Source organism: Gaeumannomyces tritici, assembly GCF_000145635.1.
Source record: "Gaeumannomyces tritici R3-111a-1 unplaced genomic scaffold supercont2.1, whole genome shotgun sequence".
In the NCBI taxonomy this organism is placed as follows: Eukaryota; Fungi; Ascomycota; class Sordariomycetes; order Magnaporthales; family Magnaporthaceae; genus Gaeumannomyces; species Gaeumannomyces tritici.
The window spans coordinates 97794-118000 of NW_008804545.1; the positions used below are offsets into that span (position 1 = coordinate 97794).

The following is a 20207-nucleotide window of genomic DNA, read 5'->3' on the forward strand; positions in this document are numbered from 1 at the left end:
CCCCCCCCCCAAAAGGCATGGCTGTCCATGTCAACAAGATATGCCCTACTTTGAAGGTCCCTTCAGCCTCGAGAAGCCGCTCCCGCAATGTCTCTACAGCCGGGGGACACCCACACTTGGCTTCGACACCATGCCTGCCGCCGAAGAGACTTGTGATGCGATTCGAAGGGCGTGTCTTTCTGCTGATTGTCGCTTCAACCTTTTCACCTTTTTTTCTCTCTCCTATCTCTCCTATCTCTCTGTTGAGCGGTGGCTGCGCTCAGGGTTTATTTGGCCCGAACCTTGACCGCATCGCCAGGGTACACGCTACATGCAAGTCAAGAGGTAGCGGTGGCCGAGACGGGAACTGGACGGGGCGCATTTGTTCCTAGCGCCTGTGGCAGCGGAGATAGTCTCTACGGTGCGTGTGCGTGTGCGTGTGCCACCTACCGCCAGCGCCACGCGCATGACGACTGGCATCGGCAGCAGACAACGTAGGTAGATGGTTACGATGTACGCAGCGGCAGTGCGCGGGGTCGAGGCCTTCTAACGAGGTAGCTGCTCTCTCCTCTGCCTCCGTGACCCTAAATGGGTCACGTCCACAAAGGCCCTCATGAGGGGCAAGGGCCTGCACGACGACACTGGCGGTCAAAATGCGGGCACAATCAAGCCTTTCCACGTCTTCTGCGCATCTCCGTGACGAGGCAAATGGGAGGACAGCATGTAGCATGTACCCGCAGCAGACCCCAATTCTTGCCAGGTGGGTTGCATGTTCCTGAGCGGCGGAGCGGCACGGACTCTCTTAGTGGGCGCCCATCAGCATGCATGAGGTGTTGGGGTGCCGGAGAGTGGGGACGAGGGACTCGAGGGCAGCGACACGTCGAGGCAGGCGAGCGGCATGGGATGGGGCTCGACAGCACCCGGACGGAGCGCGACGAATGGGAGACGAGGCGGATTGGGCTGCCCGGTAAACCGTCGACACGTTCGCAAGCAGACCAGTCCCAGTTTGTTGATATAATCCGGCACGGATGGGCTATAGCCATCGCTATTGAGCGGCTATTAAGTTGGGACCTGACAGGCACCAGCACAGGCACCCGCCAACGACACCATTGCTGGTTCCCGGCCTGAGTTTGGTTCCGTCTGGTCCCACGCCTTGCGGGTGACGATCGTGGGCCTGGCCGAGCACGGAGGGTCAGATGTCGGGCACCAATGGGGGAAACGAGACCAGTCGAAGGCATTGTCCGAAATTCGTCTCTTCATCAGGCGCGTTGGGAGCAGCCCGAGGGGTGGGCTTCTTGGAGGTCTACCACAAAGCCAGTCAGAAAAGGGGCGGATTAATTTCAATGCTCCAGTCGGGCTGTCCTCTGGCGAAACCGCCGTTGAATGAAGCAAGCAGGAACACGACCGGACATTTGGAACTGTCTGCTCGTGGCGTCCCGCACAGACGCACGCTCTTCTTATGGTGTCACCAAAGATCGGGGATGAGCTGGTGTTTTTGATTGCTGAGCCATGGCAGCGTTCGGGCAGCCCATTCTATTCGTTGAACCAGAATTCTTCACCCCAGCAAGCCAGGGAACAACCACTCCCGCGCCGCACTCAACTAGTCAAGGGTTGCGTTTCTCACATCAACAAGAGCTGCAGATAATGCGTCCGCTCCACCACGCCTCCCGTGCTCACTGCTGTTTAGGATTTGATGGCCTGCCGATGAATCACACATCGACCCCGCCGTATCCCCACGCAACGTCCAAAAACTGATCGGGCGGTTGATGGCACGGCAACGTGCCGACTGTGTAGGTGCTAAATAGTAGGTTTCTCCACCACCTCGATGTGGCGAAACAGTCGTGCTATGCGGGATCCCGTGACCGCATCGCACCTAGCCGTGTCGATTTGATGTTGGTGTGCACAGTGTGCTAGCCTGTGCTGGCCGTCCCGGTGAGGCTGAAATCTGGGGCGGCAGGAAAAAGCGATGATTTTAGGGAGATGAAAAGTGACGCGGCAGCCTTGACTGACTGGTAATAAGATGCCACGAACATGAAACCTTGACGGGCGAGAAGACAATTTAGGGTGGTTGCTGGTGTTTTCTGTTTGATGCTGGAGCTGAAGTTGCTGACAAGGACGGCAGGGACGCGTCCAAAGCCACCAGCGTCCACTAGGATTTAGGTCTAGGATTTAGGTTCTGGATCCAATGAGGTCACGAGCGCTCCTGCTGCGCGCGCACGTCAGAGACATGTGACGACCACACGCAACAGCCGCGGCGAACTCCCAAGGCGTCATCGCTCGCTTTGTTTGAGTTGGAAGCAGCCAAACGGCCACCATCCTGCCAGGAAATCAACCAAGACAACTTCAGTGGATCGGATGCAATAAATATCGATGCGGTAGACATCCATCACGGGCAAACACCCCAACCTCGCCCCACAGGCTCTGGCTACATGGATGACTTCAACTCCGGACTCCTCATCCACACCGAGGAGCCCAGCACTGCGGGCGCCCCAGGGAGCGATGACCGCAGCTACCAGACCTCCGAGGCCGGCGACGGGCCCGGCAGCGGCTCCGAGAAGAAACGGAGGAGCCTGCGCGGCCTGCTGAAGGGCGGGGCCAACATGCAGGACAAGTTGCTGGAGAAGTGTGCAACCCTCGCGGCCCCTGCCGTCCCGTGTGGAACCAGCTAGGTACCTCTAGCCAGCTAACAAGATGCCGCCGCGAACCCAGGCTGCTCCAGCAGGTCATCCCGGCCGAGTTTGACGCGCCGGGCGGTAGCGGGCCCGGCGCAGACGTGCCCGACGACGGCTACCTGGAGTCGCGGCCGGGATTCAACATCACGACCATGTCGTACAACTTCCGCCGCTTCAACGCCCGCATCGGTGTCGTCTTCAAGTTCCAGGGCCGCGCCTCGCGCCTGATGTCGTGGCGGCGACCGACGCACACCCTCTCGTTCCTGGCCGTGTACACGCTCATCTGTCTGGACCCGCACCTGCTGGCCGTGCTACCGCCCGCCATCCTGCTCGTCGCCGTGCTGATCCCGGGCTTCGTGGCCCGCCACCCGGAGCCGCCCTCGGGGTCCTCGGCCCCGGGCACCGCCGTCGGCCCGGGAACGGCCATGACGGCGGGGAGCGGCCCCGGAGGCAGCGGCGGGAGCGGCGGCGCCAACCCGGACGAGTCGGCGCACACGCGCAGCTACTACTCGCACGCGCACCACGCGGCCTACTCGCCCAGGGGCCCGCCCGTGGCGCCCGCGCGGACGGTCAAGCCCGTCAAGGAGTTGAGCCGCGACTTCTTCAAGAACATGCGCGACCTACAGAACTGCATGGACGACTTCGTGGTGGTGCACGACGCTGTCGTCGACAACGTCGTGCCCGCCACAAACTTCAGCGACGAGGCCCGGTCGTCGGCCCTCTTCGTCGCCTGCTTCTTCGCCGCCGGCGCCATGTCGGTCGCCGCCCACCTGCTCCCCTGGCGCCTGCTGCTGCTCGTCTCGGGCTGGGCCGCCACCGCCTCGGGCCACCCAACTCTGGCCCGCCGCGCCGCCGCCCTCTACGAGAGCCTCGGCGGCCTCGTCGTCGCGTCGTCCCCCATGGTAGGCGGCGGCGGCGGCGGCAGCGGCAGCGACGAGGCCCCGCCGCACGCCCAGGCCGCGGCGCTGCTGGACCGCTGGGTCGAGGCCGACATCATCCTGGACCAGGCGCCCGAGACGCGCGAGGTGGAGATCTTTGAGCTGCAGCGCCGCAGCGCCGCCGAGGCGGACGAGTGGGAGCCCTGGACCTTCAGCCCGACCCCCTACGACCCCATGTCCCCCGCGCGCCTGGCCGGCTCCAGCCCGCCCGGCGGCACGCGCTACTTCGAGGACGTGCTGGCGCCCGGCGGCTGGGAGTGGAGCGAGAAGAAGTGGGCGCTCGACCTCTGGAGCCGCGAGTGGGTCGAGGAGCGCATCATCACGGGCGTCGAGGTCGAGACCGAGGGCGAGCGCTGGGTCTACGACATGTACAACGAGCACGAGGGCCTCACGGGCGTCGTCGAGCAGCCGCAGCTGGCCAAGGGGACGACTGCTGGCGGAGGCGGCTCCGCGTCGCAGAACTCCTCCAACAACGTCAGCTGGGAGGAGGGCTTCGAGGGTGTGGGTAGGCGCGGCGAGTGGAGGCGGAGGCGGTGGGTGCGGCTCGTAAAGCGGACCAAGGTCGTCGCCGCGGCCTAGCCTAGGCTACGGAAGCCCCTGTCATCAAAAGTCCAAGCAGGCGCTCAGACTCGGGATTAATAAACGCAGTGCATACTCGATCCCCCCCATATCTCTGATCGTAGGGATACGCAGTGCGGCCGGCTTGGGCCTGGCTCATGGTGGGACATGTACGCAGAGACTCCGATCCGTGCTTCTGTACCACAGGTCTCGGGTATACTTGACCACACGACGAGCTGTTGGTGTAAATCATCTTTCCATAGGCTGGCTGCAGGAAACCCTACCCATATCCTTACTCTCTGCCCCCCTTCCATTTCCTGGTGCTTTCCCCGCTCTTCCTCTTCTTTGGCGTCTGGGCTATTATTTTGAACACAACCACTCACTGCATTCACTAGCCATAGGATGGCGTGCCACAGATGCTATTGTCTCGTCTCGGTGTTTCGCTAGGCTGTTTCCCGATTTCCCGTCCCATTTTTCGGCTGGATACCCCCGTGTCGTACCCCCAACAGATATAGTCAAGAAAACAATGCCAGATTGCACCCTTCGGGCCCTGAAATCCAATTGCAGTATGTCGTCACAAATTTCTTGCAACCCCAACCCATCAGACCATACGCGGCATCCGGATTCAAAGCCGATACGCGGCAAGACTGCCTATAAATAAACACAGGATAGGATGGGTGGGAAATCTCCAGTCGATATTCCCGCGCCGTCATAATACCGTAAAAAAAACATCGTGCTAGTTGCGCTCCGTGAGCGTGGTATCTTCCATGCTAAATAAAACTCGTCATTTTCCGCTCCACCGTGCTTGCTCATTTTATCTTTTACGCGGTGGGCACCATGATCGCATCAAGAAACAAAAAAGCCGCCTCATTGGCCCCCACCCTGCTAAACTCATCATGACGCAACTATCATCTTGTCCAAGAGCTTGTGGATGCCCTCGCTCTTCCCCCTGCCGCCGTCGATCTCGTCCGTCATCTTGCGGGCGCGCTCGATGAGCACGGCCAGGACCCTCCTCGTGTAGTCGAAGCTGCCCGTTTTCTCCATATACGAGACGGCGTAGCGCTTCAGGTCCTCGTTGGTCGTCTTCTGCTTGAGTATGTTGAGGAGCTGCAGGTCGGCCGGGTCGGTGCGGATGCTGTGTATGACGGGGAAGGAGAACTTGCCCTCGGTCAGGTCCTCGCACATGCCCTTGTTCTCGCTGTATTCCTTCGAGAAGAGGTTGAGGTAGTCGTCGCGGATCTGGAAGATGAGCCCGACGATGTTGACGAGCGGGACGCACTCGATCTGGGAGCGCGACTCGGCCTGCATCAGCTTGATGCCCAGGCGGAAGAGCCCGCCCGTCTTGTTGCCCACCATCTCGAGGTAGTCGTCCTCGGTCGGGCACGTGAGGGTGTCGCGCCAGAAGAGGTCCATGCCCTGGCCGCGGTGCAGGTTGAGCAGCTCGTCGGCGAATATGGTGAGCGTGTTTGGGTTGTGCAGCTTCTGCAGCTCCTGCAGGGCACAAAAGTATATGTAGTTTGCGCTGTTGATGGTCTGGGGCACGCCAAAGATGCTGTGGGCGACGGGCAGGCCGCGGCGCAGCGACGAGTAGTCCTCGACGTCGTCGATCAGCAGCGACGCCGTGTGCAGCATGCCCACCACCTTGGTTATGACCTCGAGGCTCTCAGGCGGCACCTCGAGCCAGGCGTTGAAGGCCGTGATGACCTGGGTGCGGAAGTCCTTGCCTGGGTGGCCGTAGAGGTAGTCGAAGGGCCCGCTTATTATCTTCTCCTTGTGGTCGGACCAGGTGCGCTTGGTCGTGGTGAAGTTGAAGTCCTCGTGGGCGTAGCGGCCCGCGTCGAAGCTGGACGGCGCGGGCGGCTGCATGCTCGCCGCCGGGGCCTGCGAGCTCCTGCCGGCCGAGGCCTTGCGTGGGTTGACGCGCGGGTGGTGTCCGTTGGTGGTTGCTGCGGGGGCGGGGGCGGCGCTGCCAGCCATGCCGTTCGTGTTGGCGGCGGGGGCGTGTGCGTGTGCGTGGGGCGAGGGCGGCGGCGGGCTCTTGGCGATCCAGTCGGCCTCGGGCAGCGGCCGGAGTACGGGTTTGGAGGGCGCGTGGGTGATGGGGTAGACGCCGGTCGAGGAGGTTCTCGGCGGTATGGCGTTTGGGGACTGGAGGATGTTGGACGCGAGCATGGTCGTCATCCAGCGGGCGCGCGGGTTGTGGGGGCCTTGGCAAGGGTGGTGGCAGTTGGGTGTGGAGGAGCTGGTCGGGTTGGGCACCTCCAGCGCGGCTTCGGTTTCAGGACCTTGTTTGCGTGTTTGGGCCAGCCAGATATCGACAAACACGACGGCGGGCAGGATCGAGAGTTGGGATGGTGCGGATAGGCCGGGTAGGTGGCAGGTACAGTAGGACTCGGCGGGCAGCGACTGGCCGCAGTGAGCTTGGGCTAGTAGGTAGTAGGGAGTAGCACAGGTGGCAGGCGGCACAAGTGCAGGTGGCAGGCAGGCCTTGATCTAGTCCTTCTCTGGCCGAGTCGTGCCAATAAAGTGTCAGCCAAGCAGCGACCTTCCGAGGCACGGAAAAAAACCCCACAAAGTGGAGCAGGGCGAAGGGCCAGGCAGAACACCTGAACCTTGAGCCAATGCCTAAGTCGTCAAAAAGTCGTCGCAGGATCTGGCCACGCGTGCCCTTCAGGCCCCCTCCAAAGCGCCCAGTGTGACGTATGACGGGTGGCCCTCGAATGGATCACGAGGCTGCAGGGGGCAGCGGCAGAACACCTGCGCCAACTCTCGATCCATTTCAGGCCACCTGTAGGAAAGCCCTGTTGCGATTAGGAGGGTGGGCTGCTGGCGGGGCTTGACATGGTGTGGGGGGCTGGGACAAGCATTCATATTGGGGCTCTCACATGCAAACACTATGCACCAGAGAAAGGGAGCTGGAGGCTGTCTAGGTTTCCTGTTCCTTTTTGCACAAACGAGCGCCTTCCACCTCTTTCTGCTGGAATCTCTGCCTGTGAAAGCTTGCGGCGTCTTTTTTGACATTTGCATCTGTGCAAGACAATCTGTGCACACCATGAACCATCCAAACTAGACAGACAATCCAAGATCCCTGCGTCTCGACCCAAAGTTCAGGGGTTCAATCACGCCGTCGGAGGGCACCGCCAATGGGTCTTGTCCGGGCGGTAACCTCATCGACTGCTGCTTCCATTAAACGTTCCCAGAAATAACGTGATTCTGCTTTCGCTACGGAGAGCCGAGGACCACTGTAAAGAAAAGAGATCGCAGGGATGAAATAAGAGTACTCGTTTCGTACGGTGCTATAACAGAAGCACATCAAACTGCTTCATGGACACAACACGGGGCCCTTGTAACTAGAATTGCTGCGACTGTAGCTGTAACACCATGGATACCATCCCTAGAGACACACTCGCGCTCAGAGTCGGGATAAGTGGTCGATTATAGCCCAATCTCGAATCAGCGGCTTCGTGATGAGACTATTCTAGATGTAGAGCTGGATAGGAGGCGTTATGTCTTGCAGATGGCGCCAATGCCACTGCACATTTCCAAAAATAACCCCGCTCTTCAGATCACAAAACGCAGATGATGGGGTCGGATAGAGCGTTGTAAGAGTTCATGGAAATAGCAACTAAACTTGGACGAAAACCAAAAGGCAAACATCCACGACAACGCTCGAACCATGCAGGTTCTAGTTGTTGTACATGGGAGTTACACTTTACGCGGGCGTTGGCATTGACTCGGCAACTCATGCAAAGGCTATACGGCACTCAAGATAGCCGATAGGTTGAGGGGAACTTTTGGTTTCTCAGATTATCTATCGAGGCGTACTAGGGCAAGAAAAGAGCCAAATTCCTCCAGAGTGCCAATGTCAAAGTGGATGCAGAGGGAGGCACCAATTGGTATGCTTATCCTCTGCCTCCAAAGTGGGTATCTAAATGCATGCTGCTGCTCTCGTGCGCCGTTCCAAACCCGTCTCCTTCACAGGGTGCAAGGGGAAAAAAAAAGAAAACCAAGCGATGAGAAATGTCGGTTTACTGCTTAGCAGTAGCGTCGGCCTGCTTCTGGAGGTCGTGCTCGACGCCGCGCTGGGCAGTCTTTCCGTGGTCATGCTGGGCCTCGTACTCGGCCTGCTTGGACTTGTCGCCTGTCAGGCCGGAGACGGCGCCGCCGACGGTGCCCTCCACGCGGTCCTTGACGCCAGAGGCGAGGTCGCTGGCCTGTCCCGTGGCCTCCTGCTTTTGGCCCTCGAGGTTTTGCTGGCGGCCCGCTTGCTTGAGTTGCTATAGGGTGCAAAGAAACGAGATGTTAGATCAATGTCTGCCGGGTAGTCGCCACGAAGCGCGGACAGACATGGAGGTTGTCAATATCTTACCTCGGATCCGACAAGTCCACCGAGGGCTTCCTTAGTTGACCCAACGGTCTGGTTCCACGAACCGGCAGTCCGGTCGGGGTCGTCGGTGGCGACGCCGGCGGTGGTCGCGGTAGCTCCGGGGAGCTTGACTGTCGCCTTGGAGGCATCGTACTCGACCTGGGCCTTGTCCTTTTTGGCCTGACCCTCGGCCTGGTCGCCAGCGGAGCCGGTCAGGTTACCCACGGCCGACTGGATGCCGCCGACCACGCTGTCGTAGGTGCTCTTGAGCGTGGAGGTGTTGTCGTTGGAAGACATGCTGACTGATGGGATGGGTGTCTAGGCAAGAACTGTAAGGTTGTGGGAGTTTGAGGATCTCGTTGTGGTAGTTGGTTGTTGTGGTCGGTGTTGTGATGATGTGTTGGGAGGAGTGAAGGCAGATTGCCCGTGGGGAGAGGAAGTGCGTCTTTTATATCTGGGAAGGAGGAGTGTTTCACTGGCAAAGGGCCTTGGCACACCCCCGCGCCTACCCGAATTTGAGTATTCCATCGCATCTTCCACAAGCAAAACCGGTGGCGTGGCAGCTTCCCAGCTTCACGGTGGGGGAGAAGTTGCTCGTTTGCCCACAGCCTGGCCGACAATGCGCATCCGCCCTTGCCCGATCTGGCTCTGGTCAGTTCTAGACGCCAGCAGTACCTGGCAGCTGGGCGACTAGCCGCCCAGTGATTGGCTGTTGGCCGTGTCTAGCATCCAGCATTTCAGATTCCCATCTCGTCTTTCAAACAGTTCGATGATGTCATATAGCGGGATGATGTCATAGGTCGCAGCCTTTCGGCGAAACCCATCACGCCTTTCAGCCGCGGCCTCGGTGCGGTCAAGTAAACTGCCCCAGTATGTAGACGGCGACTCCGGTTAGCGCGCCAGCCAGGCACGTTTAGCGGTTTTTGGTGGTGCATGGCAGTTTATGTGAGGGAATTCGCGGTTATGTTTGCGAGACAAACTACGTAATTTTGTGATAAGACCCAAAAATGTCCCACCATCTTGGCAGGGTCTGACGACGCGGCGTTGAGTCCTTTGCCCGAAAGGGCGTTTGCCGTACCTTGTGGGATTAGTTGGGCAAGCGGGAGCTGGGGGCAGAGGCAGTCGCGTGGCTGGCAGACCTGCGGGCTGTACTGCGTTACGAAAGCCCGATCGTCGCTCATTCCGCGCGATGCCCTGTAATATCCATGCCATGCCATGCCGCCATGCCATACCATCGCCATGGTATGCGTGTCGTTACAGTCGCCATATTTCCACAGTACATGCTCAACATCCAGGGCCGGCACCACAATGTCGCCATCCTTCATGTTCAAAGTATTTACGTGTTCGAATTGCTCGCTTGCCAGGAATCCAGAGTCCATCCCGCACTCTCCGATGAGGCGGCATCATTCTTTACAATGTTATACACGAAGAGAAAAGGTTGCCCAAGCCGCCGGTTTCGCGGCTCCTTTCATCCCATACAAACGAACGGTATACCAAAGCAGCCCCCGTGATCACGCTCATCAGTGCTGGCTCCATTGGATTGTGTTGAGATCAACTCCTTCCTGTACAAGCTCCCACAGGGGGCTGAGCTCCCTGAGGAAGGAAACGCGCTCCTGAACTGCCTTGAGGACGTAATCGATCTCCCTCTCGGTGGTGAAGCGCCCGATACCGAACCGAATGCTCGAGTGTGCGCTTTCGTCGCTGTTTCCAAGCGCGCGCAACACGTAGCTGGGCTCTAGCGAAGCCGATGTGCAAGCACTTCCTGAAGATAGAGCAATATCTTTGAGCGCCATCAGCAGCGACTCGCCCTCGACGTAGGCAAACGACACATTGACGCAGCCGGGGTAGAAGTGATTCGGGTCGCCGTTCTGGTTGGTGTGCTCCATCGAGAGCAGACCGTTGAGTAGCCTGTCTGACAGGAACTTGATCCGCCTCGAGTCGTACTAAATCCACGTAGCCTGTTAGAAACACTATGCCTGAGGGTGCAATCAAGAATCATAGATAGTGCCATATGATAGTCGCGCGTATCAGTGTAGGTGCTGCATCTCAACACATTGTGCTTGTCACGGCATTCAGAAAGCCATGCATGTCTAAAGAGCATATCATCATAACGCAAGGGGGTAGGGTGTAGTGAAAAGAAAGACGAGCGAGTCGAAACGTACCTCCATTTCACGCTTCGCAATGCGGCACGCCTCGCCAAAGCCCACAACCAGGGGCGGGGCCAGTGTGCCGCTCCTTAGCCCACGCTCCTGGCCTCCACCGCTGATTATAGGGTCTAACCTGACCCTCGGCCTCCTGCGCACGTAGCAGGCGCCAATGCCCTTGGGGCCGTAAATCTTGTGCGAGGATATGGACATCAGATCGATGTTCATGGCGTTGACATCCATTGGGATCTTGCCGACGGCCTGTGCGGCATCTGTGTGGAAAAAGACCTTGTTGGCCCGGCACAGCTTGCCAATCTCCTCGATTGGCTGGATGACGCCGATCTCGTTGTTGACTGCCATGATGCTGACCAGAGCCGTCTCAGGCCGGATTGCGGCCTCAAGCTCCTTCATGTCTACCAGGCCACTGTTCTGGACGGGCAGGTATGTGACCTCGAAGCCCTCGTCCTGCAAGTGCCGACAGCTGTCGAGCACGCACTTGTGCTCCGTTTGCGTGGTGATTATGTGCTTCTTCTTTCCGGACCTGCCAAAGAACCTGGCTACACCCTTGACACTCATGTTGTTGCTCTCAGTGGCACCGCTGGTGAATATGATCTCCTTGGGGTCTGCACCGATGAGCGAGGCAATGTGCTCGCGGGCGTCCTCGACAGCCTTGTCTGTCTCCCAGCCGTACGCATGCGTCCGCGAGTGTGGGTTGCCGTAGACGCCGACGAAAAATGGCATCATGGCATCCAACACGCGCGGATCGACGGGTGTTGTCGACTGCATATCGAGATATATCGGGCGCTGTCCTTCTTCCATGACAGCTGCGCCCTTGAGTATCTCTGTGGAGCGCTAGGTTAGCTCACGAGTGACATTTGGCGGGGAAACATGCATTCTACTGGGTCTCTTACCTGCCATTGGGGAAACGGTAATGCCATCGCCAGACTCCATAGCCAGCCCTGCCTTCTCGAAATCCTTCTTATCCAGATGGATGGCCGTCTCGATCTTGACCTCGGTGACCTGGGCACTATCCCTCTTGGTCTCCGAGACATATGTCCTGGCCGGCGCTGGCCGGAGCTGGGTGGCGACCTTGGACGCCCGCCTGGCGGCCTGCCTCGAGGCCGCGGGCGCCGACTGTCTCCCAGCCAGGCGCGAGGCCTGCCTCAATGCTGACGATGCTAGCGTCGACATGGCTGTTTGGGAGATGGAGAGGGGGCTGGAGGGGAATGAAAAGCTTGTGTTGGAGTGCCGACGAGCGCCTGCTTCGAGAATTGGAATTTTCGACGCTTTCCCATTTTTTTTTCTCGGGATGCAGCTTTGACCTCGCCGGTGGGCGGGGTGCTCGGCTAAAAGCGTCGGCCGAAGCGGCATTTTGCTTAATTATTACGAATACTATTTCCTACGTGACACACTAGTCCACTGGCCTCTCTCGGAGTTACCGAGAAATAACTGTGGTTGATTGGTCACCTAGTCCGAGGACCCATTGTGTGGGCGTCTGCCCCGCCACCTTTGAAGATTGGGGATTTTGGCTGGAGGAATTGGAGGAGGTGAGTTCGGCCGGCATTGCGATGGAAGAGTGACGTGATGGCCCTCTCTGCTGAGCCAGTCCCCGCCAAAGCACAAGTCAGGAGGTGTTCCAAGTCAGAGGCTGTTTGCAGCCAGCAGAGGCGCTTTACCTATCCCTCGGTACAGTCCGTGGTATTCAAGTTGCTGCCACGACAACACGTTATCATTGTGAATCAGGCTTCTACCTTCTTCTACTAGCATGCATCCCTGAAATTCGTCTGCCTACACCAGCTTGCGCGTCTGTTCAGCTCTGCCCAGCTCCCCCCTGTCACGTCGCATCCCTGCCTCCCTGTATGCCAGATTTGAGGCATCAGCCTGGCAAATAATTCCACAAGCGCTGTCTGCCGCATCAGCCGCAGCTCCTTCGTCATCGCCGCCAGGGGGAGCCACAAGGCCAAGCAAGCTGGCGCGGGGGCTCAGCCACTGAAGGCGTCACCAGCGCTGGGCATGACTTCCAACTCCAACCAACAAAGAATCGGCTCACCCCTCTCGCAAACCCGCGTTCCCTGCCACTGGTTTTCTCTCCAGCAACTCCCTAAAGACCTGTCGCAGCCTGCCCTGCGAGCGCAACCCCACTAGCCTACCCGGCAGACAGACGACACGATGAGTTTCAAGGGCTTTACCAAGTCATTGACTCGGGTGAGTAAGCCGACGCCTGTTCTTGGGCATCCCCCGGACTTCCGGGATGCGCGCCAGTCTCTGCGCGCCGCATCGACGAGTGCGCAAGACGGCGGCCACAACGGGGTGTACGATTGCGCCAGGCGAATTGCTTTGGACTGACCATAACCGGACTCTGATCGTCACAGGCGCCCCAACAATTCAAATCCAAGTTCAACATTGGCGAACACACCAAAGATGCCGTCTACATCGATGCCGAACGGCGCTTCCAGGAGCTCGAGACGGAGACCAGGAAACTCCACGACGAGAGCAAAAAGTACTTTGAGGCCATCAACAGCATGCTCAACCACCAGATTGCCTTCTCCAGGGCCATGACGGAGATCTACAGGCCCATAAGTGGGCGCATGTCGGATCCTTCGTCCATGGAGATCGAGGGGATACCAGAGGGCATCAGGGCATGCGAGGAATATGAGGCCGTGGTCAAGGATCTCCAGGAGACGCTGGCGCCCGAGCTGGAAATGATCGAGAGCAGGGTCATCCGTCCCGCGAACGAACTGCTTGACGTCATCAAAGTCATCAGGAAAGCCGCCTTGAAGCGCGAGCACAAGCAACTAGACTACGACCGCCACCGCGCGAACCTCAAGAAGCTGCAGGATAAGAAAGAGAAGACAATGAAGGACGAGAAGGCCATCTACAAGGCCGAGGGCGAAGTCGAACAGGCTACCCAGGAGTTCAACTACTTCAACGACCTGCTCAAGGACGAGCTGCCGAAGCTGTTTGCGCTCGAGCGCGAGTTCATCCAACCCCTGTTCCAGTCCTTCTACTACATGCAGCTTAATATCTTTTACACGCTGCACGAGAAGATGCAGCACTGTGACATTGGTTACTTCGACCTCACTCTCGACATCGAAGAGGCCTTTCACAAGAAGCGTGGCGACATTCAGGAGCAGGCCGAGAAGCTATCCATTGTGCGCTTCAAGACCACTGGCCGTCCACGTCCGCCCAGGTATGGCAACAAGCCTGCGCTCGAGGCCCCCAAGCCTCAAGGCCTGCTCACGGCCGGACCTTCAGCCTCGAACGCCGCGTCCACCTCCCCAGCAGCAACAGCGACGGCAACAGCAACGAGCCCACGGCCAGTGCAGTCTTCCTTTGCGCCTCAAAGCCAGTCGGCCGAGCAGCCGGCCGAGAAGGCGCCACCCCCATACTCCCCAGGGCTTAAAAGCCCAGGGGCAGCCGCTCTCGCAGCCGCGATTGCCAACAAGCCGAAGCCGAAGCCGCCGCCGGCCATTAAGCCGAAGCCCAGCAGGTTGAGCGCCGCGCCAGCCGCCGAGACGGTGACGGCACTGTACGAGTACGCAGCCACGCAAGAAGGGGATTTGAGCTTCAAGGCCGGAGATGTCATCACCATCGTAACCCGCACGCAAAACCCCAACGAGTGGTGGACGGGCAAGTTGAATGGCAAGAGTGGGCAGTTTCCAGGTAGGACCCTTATTTCCCCGAACCATTGGCCCGTCCGGACATTTAGTAGAAACGCGAAGGCGCTGACACATACCGCACAACAGGGAATTACGTGCAACTAGGCGGCTGAGTGCGCACCGAGCGGGGACGTGGATCTTGTTGCTGGTTGTCGTGGCCTTTCGTCATGCCATCGCCAGCCCTGTAATATGTTTTGCGTGGAGTGGGCTGCCTGCCATTCATAACGGTTTGTTCTTCTCATGTCTTTTGTTTGTGTATTAGCCCAAGTCGTTTCTGGGATAGGAGGGTTCATAAAGGCGTTCGTTAAATACCTCGGGAGATTCGTGCTAAAGGCGCTAGACGAGGAGCAGCCCGGTCGAGAGTGAAGAGGGAGGCAAGATAGAGAGGCTATTGTTCTGATCATACGATAACTACCTAGAAGCCCAGCAGAAATGAATGTATCACTTTAGCCTTCTCCTTGTAGAATGCAAGAACAAGCAGCTTGCAACCGCAGTGCCTCCTCTTGATGACGACGCTTGGACTGTACCCAGGTTCAAAGGAAATTCTACTTGTTTTACCCAACGCGTCTCTCCGCACATGACACACCCTAGCACTATCCTATCAGACGTGCCAGACTCTCCTATCAGGGGGTTGGCTGCATAAAGCCGCGTGATTATCGCCGCTAGCTGCCCGCGCGGCATGCCGTCTGACTGGCCGAGAAGGAACCGTAACCAGAAAGATGGCCCCGACTGGCCGCTGACAATCACGTACTGTCGCTCAGCACGAGAGAGGGGGGAATGCCCGACTCGAGGGCTCCACAGGAGGCCTCCGCCCGGCACTGCTGACCCGTGGCTTCTGGAACCTGCGCTGGCAGGTGCGGGCGGACGTCGTCTGCATGCACATGTGTACGCGCAGAAGCACATCTCGGGCACACGGCGGCGCTTTTCCCCTTTGGCTACTTGCCCCTCTATGTCCGCGGGCGTCATCCGCCGCCACGCGGGACCCGTTTTCATCGATGTGACGGTTGAGATGCGGTGCGTGTGTGGAGTGTGTGTGCGATTCGCAGCCTGCGTTGATGCCCCCAAGGCGAGGCGAGGGCCCCAAAAAAAAAGGGACCGGGCATTGTCGGTCGTCGGGAGAAGGAACCGGATGGCGTGCGTGTCATTGGGAGGGGGGCTCTCTATCCACCCGCCGCTTGCATCGTAGCCATACCGCGCGCCCCCTGCCTCGTCCACCGGAAACCCTCCCGCAAGCATCTGTATAGAAGCCGGGCGTAGGCACGTCCCCACGCGAAGCCCCGGGTCCCTCCGGCGGCCCAAACAGCACCTGACACGAAAAGGCCGCTGCCCGGCTCCCCCAGAAAGTGCACACTTGTGCTTGGCATGCAACGCGGGTAGGTTGCGCCGAGACATGGCGATCTGTTCGAGAACCGGCCTAGCACGCGGCAGGGTGGGGTTGAGGAAGCGGGTAAGCACACGGCTCCTGGCGTTGATGGGGCTACTTTTTTTTTTTTTGGCATTTCTGTTGGCCACTTCCTATACGTGCGGAAGACCGATTGCCCGGTGAATCTGGGCTCCGAAGGCCGGCCGGTGCCGGAGCTGTCTGCTGTCTGCCTTGGGCACGCTTTGGACCGGGTTGTGTATGCATGACAAAGAAAGGCCAGATGTCTTGTGCCACTGGAACTCGCAGTTGGGCATCAAGAGCTGTAGGCTTCAGGGGGATAAAGAGTGACGAATAAGACTCGGGTTTGTGGCGGCTGGCTGCGGCTTATTTGCGAGCAGGACGACTAGCGGAGGGGGTCAGATGTCAGAGGGATGTAAAGATATCCACTTCATAAAGGCCAAAAGACCTATTCAGCCCTTCTGGAGACGTCTCGGCATGCGGATAACAAAGCGAGAAGGGGGATGGGATGCAAAAAGAAAGGGAGAGGAGGAAAAAAAGCAGGCAACGACTTACCCCCTGCCCGGTTCGCCATTTTGAGGGGTAGGGAAGAGCCTCATCAAGTCACCACAAACCTAGGATCCCTGCCTCTCCCAAATGCCCATTTTTCTTACTCCTCCTAACCGCATTTGGCCACTACCCGTGGACTGTTGGCAAGGCAGATTTTATGTATTTTAGCAGCAGGGCCCCACGTTAGGCTGCCTTCCGTTTCTTTCTCCTGTCAACCCATACTCTGACCCCGCCACGACGTACCGAGCCGCCAAGCACGGGGGGACCAAGGGCATCAAGAAACCTTCAGGCGGGCCTTGCCCTTCCCATTACTCGCACTTCCGAGGTCGCAATGCCCCTACCCGGCTTCGTAAAGGCCAGCTTTGCCTGACGCCACTGCGACCCACGCCCTTTCCGCGGATATCATCCCCGTTCTCCAGGCCAGAGAGGTGCAGTTACAACGGGTGCTGCACCTGGGGTAGTGATTCATCATCTTCAGGAAAAGCAGCGGTGTAAAGAGAGGGGGGGTGTCAGGCACTGCATGGCCACCGGGAAGGGGGGCTCCACGCGTCCATGATATCGAATGTGCAAGTCGGAGGAATGGATGAATTACTGGCTTTATTCCTTGGACCCCAATACGCCATCGCCAAAGCAAAGAGAAGGAACTGCAGTGCCTGCAACGCAGCATCAACGAAAAAGTAAAATGCGACACCATCACCCTCCTCTCGCCGATCTCATGACGCGAAGTGGAATCCCTTCTGGATCGCCCTGTACCTCGGATCCTCGAGCGACATCCATATCGGCAGCTCGTGACTTTCTGCGCTTGCGACTGTGCCGTCTCCCGCCGCACCACCAGGTCCTATTTCCGAGACAGGCGCGGCAGGCGATGTGACATGGCCGGAAGTCAATGTTGGGCTGTCGGGGTGGCTGCACACTGCCTTGCTCTTTCCCTTATCCGGTATTGGCGGGGGCACTTGCTTATCCCAGCCTGATCCTGGGCTGCGCGGGCGGCCCTCCATCGGTTGATCCTGCATGCCAGGTGTCAATAATGCACCTTGAGATAGGGGCTCGTGGCGGGCTGCAGCCCCTGCCACGCTCCCTTGCCCGAAGGCCTCACGCCAGTGCCTGATTCCTCGCAGTCGGATCGACGGATCAAACGACACAAAGACGATGGTCCGATTGCCCTGGCCAGTAGCGTAGCAGAACGACCTCTCGTCCCAAATCGCCGAGATGTCCCCTTGATACCCAGGCGGGCTGAGGATACTGTAAAGCTCGCTGACGGTCGCAGTGCCATGCTCTTGCTCCCAGTGGGCTGGAGGCCAGAGGGCGACGTCGGAAGCCTTGTACAACTTGTGTATCTCGCTTTCCGGATATGAGGGGTTGCTCGAGAGGCTCCTGGGCGTATGCTCAAGCTCCCCCATTTCTGACTTGAGGCGGGGGCGCCTCGACCCAACTCTGAGACGTAATCTCTGATTTTGGTAAGGGTCGGTTGGCAAAGGGTCGTTCACTAGATCCAGATGGCTCTGACATGACATGTGGTAGGATAGCATGAGCGAGTTGTTGATAGAAAATGCCCAAGGGGTTGAGGCGTCGTCACCGGGGTGGACGTTGTGAGGGCATCGAGCGTGTGACTCTGTCGTTTCCGACTTTGGAGAGTCCTCTATATGGCTGGATGACGTGCCAAGACCTGACCCTGACAAGGGATCTTGAGGCTGGTCTTCCGAAAGAGCTCGCTCGCTTGGGTCTGCAAAGACAAGTTCGCTCGAGTAGTACGTCCGGCGGCTTTTGCTGCTTGCGTTTATCCACTCCTTGCGGCCCTCAACCACAGTCAGAGCACCAGTGGATTCGTTTTTGGCCAGGTGCAAAAAGGTCCAGCGATTATCGATTGGTCCTTCGGCGTGCAGTCTGCGCCAGATCTCCTCGGGCTCGACAGTCTCAACGTTCTGGGGCTTGGAGCGGTTGACGGGGAACCTGAGATAAGTGTAGTACGACGTCCAGGCGATCTCCTCCCGCTCAAAAAGGGCCTGGTTTGCGACGCAGTAAAAATAGTCATCAATGACTTCGAAGCAGATGTTTGTGTTGACCTCTGAGCCCACAATGTCGGTTAGACGAATCTTGTGCTCAAACCAGGACTCGTCACGGAGGTCGCAGCCCCGCATCTCCCAGCGGCGGTGGCCCGTATCCGACGTGTCGGTGTGGGTGCCATAATAAAGAAACTCATGGTTATTCCGAGCAATGAGCTTGTGTGCCGATTCGAGCACGTGGCTAAAAACGCGGCCTCTGGCTAGATTGATGACAACTATCCAGCCAGCGATGGATCTTTTGTGGCTGTAGTGGCAGGTCACAAAACCATGCGAGTAGTGCACTAGCTTGAACTGGTGGTTCTGGCCCTTCCTGGGTTGTTGTAGGTCAGGGCTAGCGCGCAAAAGTTCGTGGACGTCAACAGCAATCTCCTTAGTTGCTGAGTTGATGAGGTCGAGCACTCGGAGGTGTCCCTCGCTCATATAGCAAAGGACGCCGTCATTATAGACAAATGACTCAGAAGCGTCGGCGACCACGGCAACAAGGTACGGTGTGGCCGACGAGATGGCGGCCCTTCGCTTGACTAGTTTGCGTAGCTCGCGCGCGTAATCCTTCGTAGTGCGAGCCGACTGGCTTTCGGGGGCTGCCGGGAGCCGCGACTGCACCACCAATAATTCCATCAGCGAGGGATTCCTAGCTCGAGCCCAAGGCAGCAAGCAGAGTGAAGTGGCGGGATGGGATAGGAGGGGCATGATGTTGAGGAAATGGGAACCAGGGATGACGAGAAACCAACCTCGAGGAGGATTCTGCATATGTTGTCGTCACGGAGAAGTGACTGGAAGTGCCGACAGGACAAGGAGAGACTGACAAAGTCCTCCAGATCTAGGTCTTGCACAATGTACGATATTATCTCCCATGGTAGGCGACGAATGGACATGACGCAGGGAGTGCGCCGCAGTTGTCTGGAGTGCTCGGGACCAAGTTGGCATTGCAACAAACGATGTGGAAAGGGCGATATGGAGGAGAAGCTTGAGGGACGAGGGGACGGTGGCAGAAAGCGTACAAATAGGCGGCTCAAGTCAATGCGGCTCAACTAGCCGCATTCTCAGGCTCTGAGGTTAGGTCCGGAGCTTAGTGGAATGGGAATGTGAGTGGCTTGGGTGCCATCGGGATACTGAAAAAGGCAGAAAGGATGGATGAGACATGGGACTGGGGCTGGGTACCTACTTAGATACGAGTGATAGGGTGCAGGGATAAGTACCAGTAGGGGCTGGACTACCACTTAGGCAAGGCTCAACGCGACAAAGTTCCGACCAACGGGGATCGACCAACTCGTAAGTCGCCATACTGCATTCAAAAAAGGCTGTGAATATGAAGATGGGCCGAATGAAGCGCGCCGCACTGGTTGTAGACACCCATTGACCGCGTGACTGGAGTTGTCGTCTCATACATCGTTTTGCTTGGTAACACCATCGAAGTGAGCAGGTTAGCGAGATGGAAGCACAAATCCCCTGTGTTTGCGGCTCTGCTGCGCTTGAAAAAAAAAAAAAATTCAATAGCGCTAGGGGGTTGCACGGTTAGAGAATGATGTGGAGTGGGTACTGGAGCACGGTACCCTCCTTCAGTGAATTGCGGCTCTGCTCCAGCTCCCTTGATTCTAGAAAGACAGTCTTACCCCCCACCAGCCTCTCACCTTTCCCGATAAACGCGGCTTGAATTGCCAAAAGCGGTCACATGTGTTGGGCTAGACCCGCAGTGGACCCCAGCGGACCCCAGCGTCAACAGGGCTGTTGCTCAGGCCCTGGTCAATTGATGTTTGGGCTCCTTCGCCTGCTGTGCTATGCACATTTCGCTGCCACGTACTACTTTCAAGCATCGCGCTCCTTTTTTCAGCCGCATCACCCCCTTCCTTCAGGAACGCGCCAACCCAACTTAACCGATGAGATTCGCACCGCTAGCA

The 20207-nt window shown here is 58.3% G+C and overlaps 6 protein-coding genes across 6 annotated transcripts; 2 read left to right on the forward strand and 4 right to left on the reverse strand.

The window, feature by feature from the left end:
- Positions 1-2147: 2147 nt before the first annotated feature.
- GGTG_00031 (peroxin 24) lies at positions 2148-4750 on the forward strand. Its single transcript, XM_009217770.1, has 2 exons — positions 2148-2602; positions 2689-4750. Exons 1-2 carry the CDS (start codon positions 2409-2411, stop codon positions 4166-4168), a joined length of 1674 nt encoding a protein of 557 aa, XP_009216034.1. The 5' UTR covers positions 2148-2408; the 3' UTR covers positions 4169-4750.
- GGTG_00032 (hypothetical protein) lies at positions 4551-6948 on the reverse strand. Its single transcript, XM_009217771.1, has one exon. The coding sequence runs from the start codon at positions 6326-6328 to the stop codon at positions 5042-5044; it is 1287 nt and encodes a 428-aa protein (XP_009216035.1). The 5' UTR covers positions 6329-6948; the 3' UTR covers positions 4551-5041.
- A 980-nt stretch (positions 6949-7928) lies between these two features.
- Positions 7929-8963, reverse strand: GGTG_00033 (hypothetical protein). Its single transcript, XM_009217772.1, has 2 exons — positions 8517-8963; positions 7929-8424 (listed from the first exon to the last, which is right to left on the reverse strand). The coding sequence occupies exons 1-2, from the start codon at positions 8808-8810 to the stop codon at positions 8176-8178; spliced, it is 543 nt and encodes a 180-aa protein (XP_009216036.1). The 5' UTR covers positions 8811-8963; the 3' UTR covers positions 7929-8175.
- An 859-nt stretch (positions 8964-9822) lies between these two features.
- GGTG_00034 (hypothetical protein) lies at positions 9823-11980 on the reverse strand. Its single transcript, XM_009217773.1, has 3 exons — positions 11569-11980; positions 10676-11499; positions 9823-10456 (listed from the first exon to the last, which is right to left on the reverse strand). The coding sequence occupies exons 1-3, from the start codon at positions 11846-11848 to the stop codon at positions 10034-10036; spliced, it is 1527 nt and encodes a 508-aa protein (XP_009216037.1). The 5' UTR covers positions 11849-11980; the 3' UTR covers positions 9823-10033.
- A 235-nt stretch (positions 11981-12215) lies between these two features.
- Positions 12216-14809, forward strand: GGTG_00035 (reduced viability upon starvation protein 167). Its single transcript, XM_009217774.1, has 3 exons — positions 12216-12862; positions 13030-14320; positions 14404-14809. The coding sequence occupies exons 1-3, from the start codon at positions 12827-12829 to the stop codon at positions 14427-14429; spliced, it is 1353 nt and encodes a 450-aa protein (XP_009216038.1). The 5' UTR covers positions 12216-12826; the 3' UTR covers positions 14430-14809.
- A 1477-nt stretch (positions 14810-16286) lies between these two features.
- On the reverse strand, positions 16287-19773 carry GGTG_00036 (hypothetical protein). The gene is made up of 2 exons (XM_009217775.1): positions 19041-19773; positions 16287-18906 (listed from the first exon to the last, which is right to left on the reverse strand). The coding sequence occupies exons 1-2, from the start codon at positions 19182-19184 to the stop codon at positions 16960-16962; spliced, it is 2091 nt and encodes a 696-aa protein (XP_009216039.1). The 5' UTR covers positions 19185-19773; the 3' UTR covers positions 16287-16959.
- Between the last annotated feature and the right edge of the window lie 434 nt (positions 19774-20207).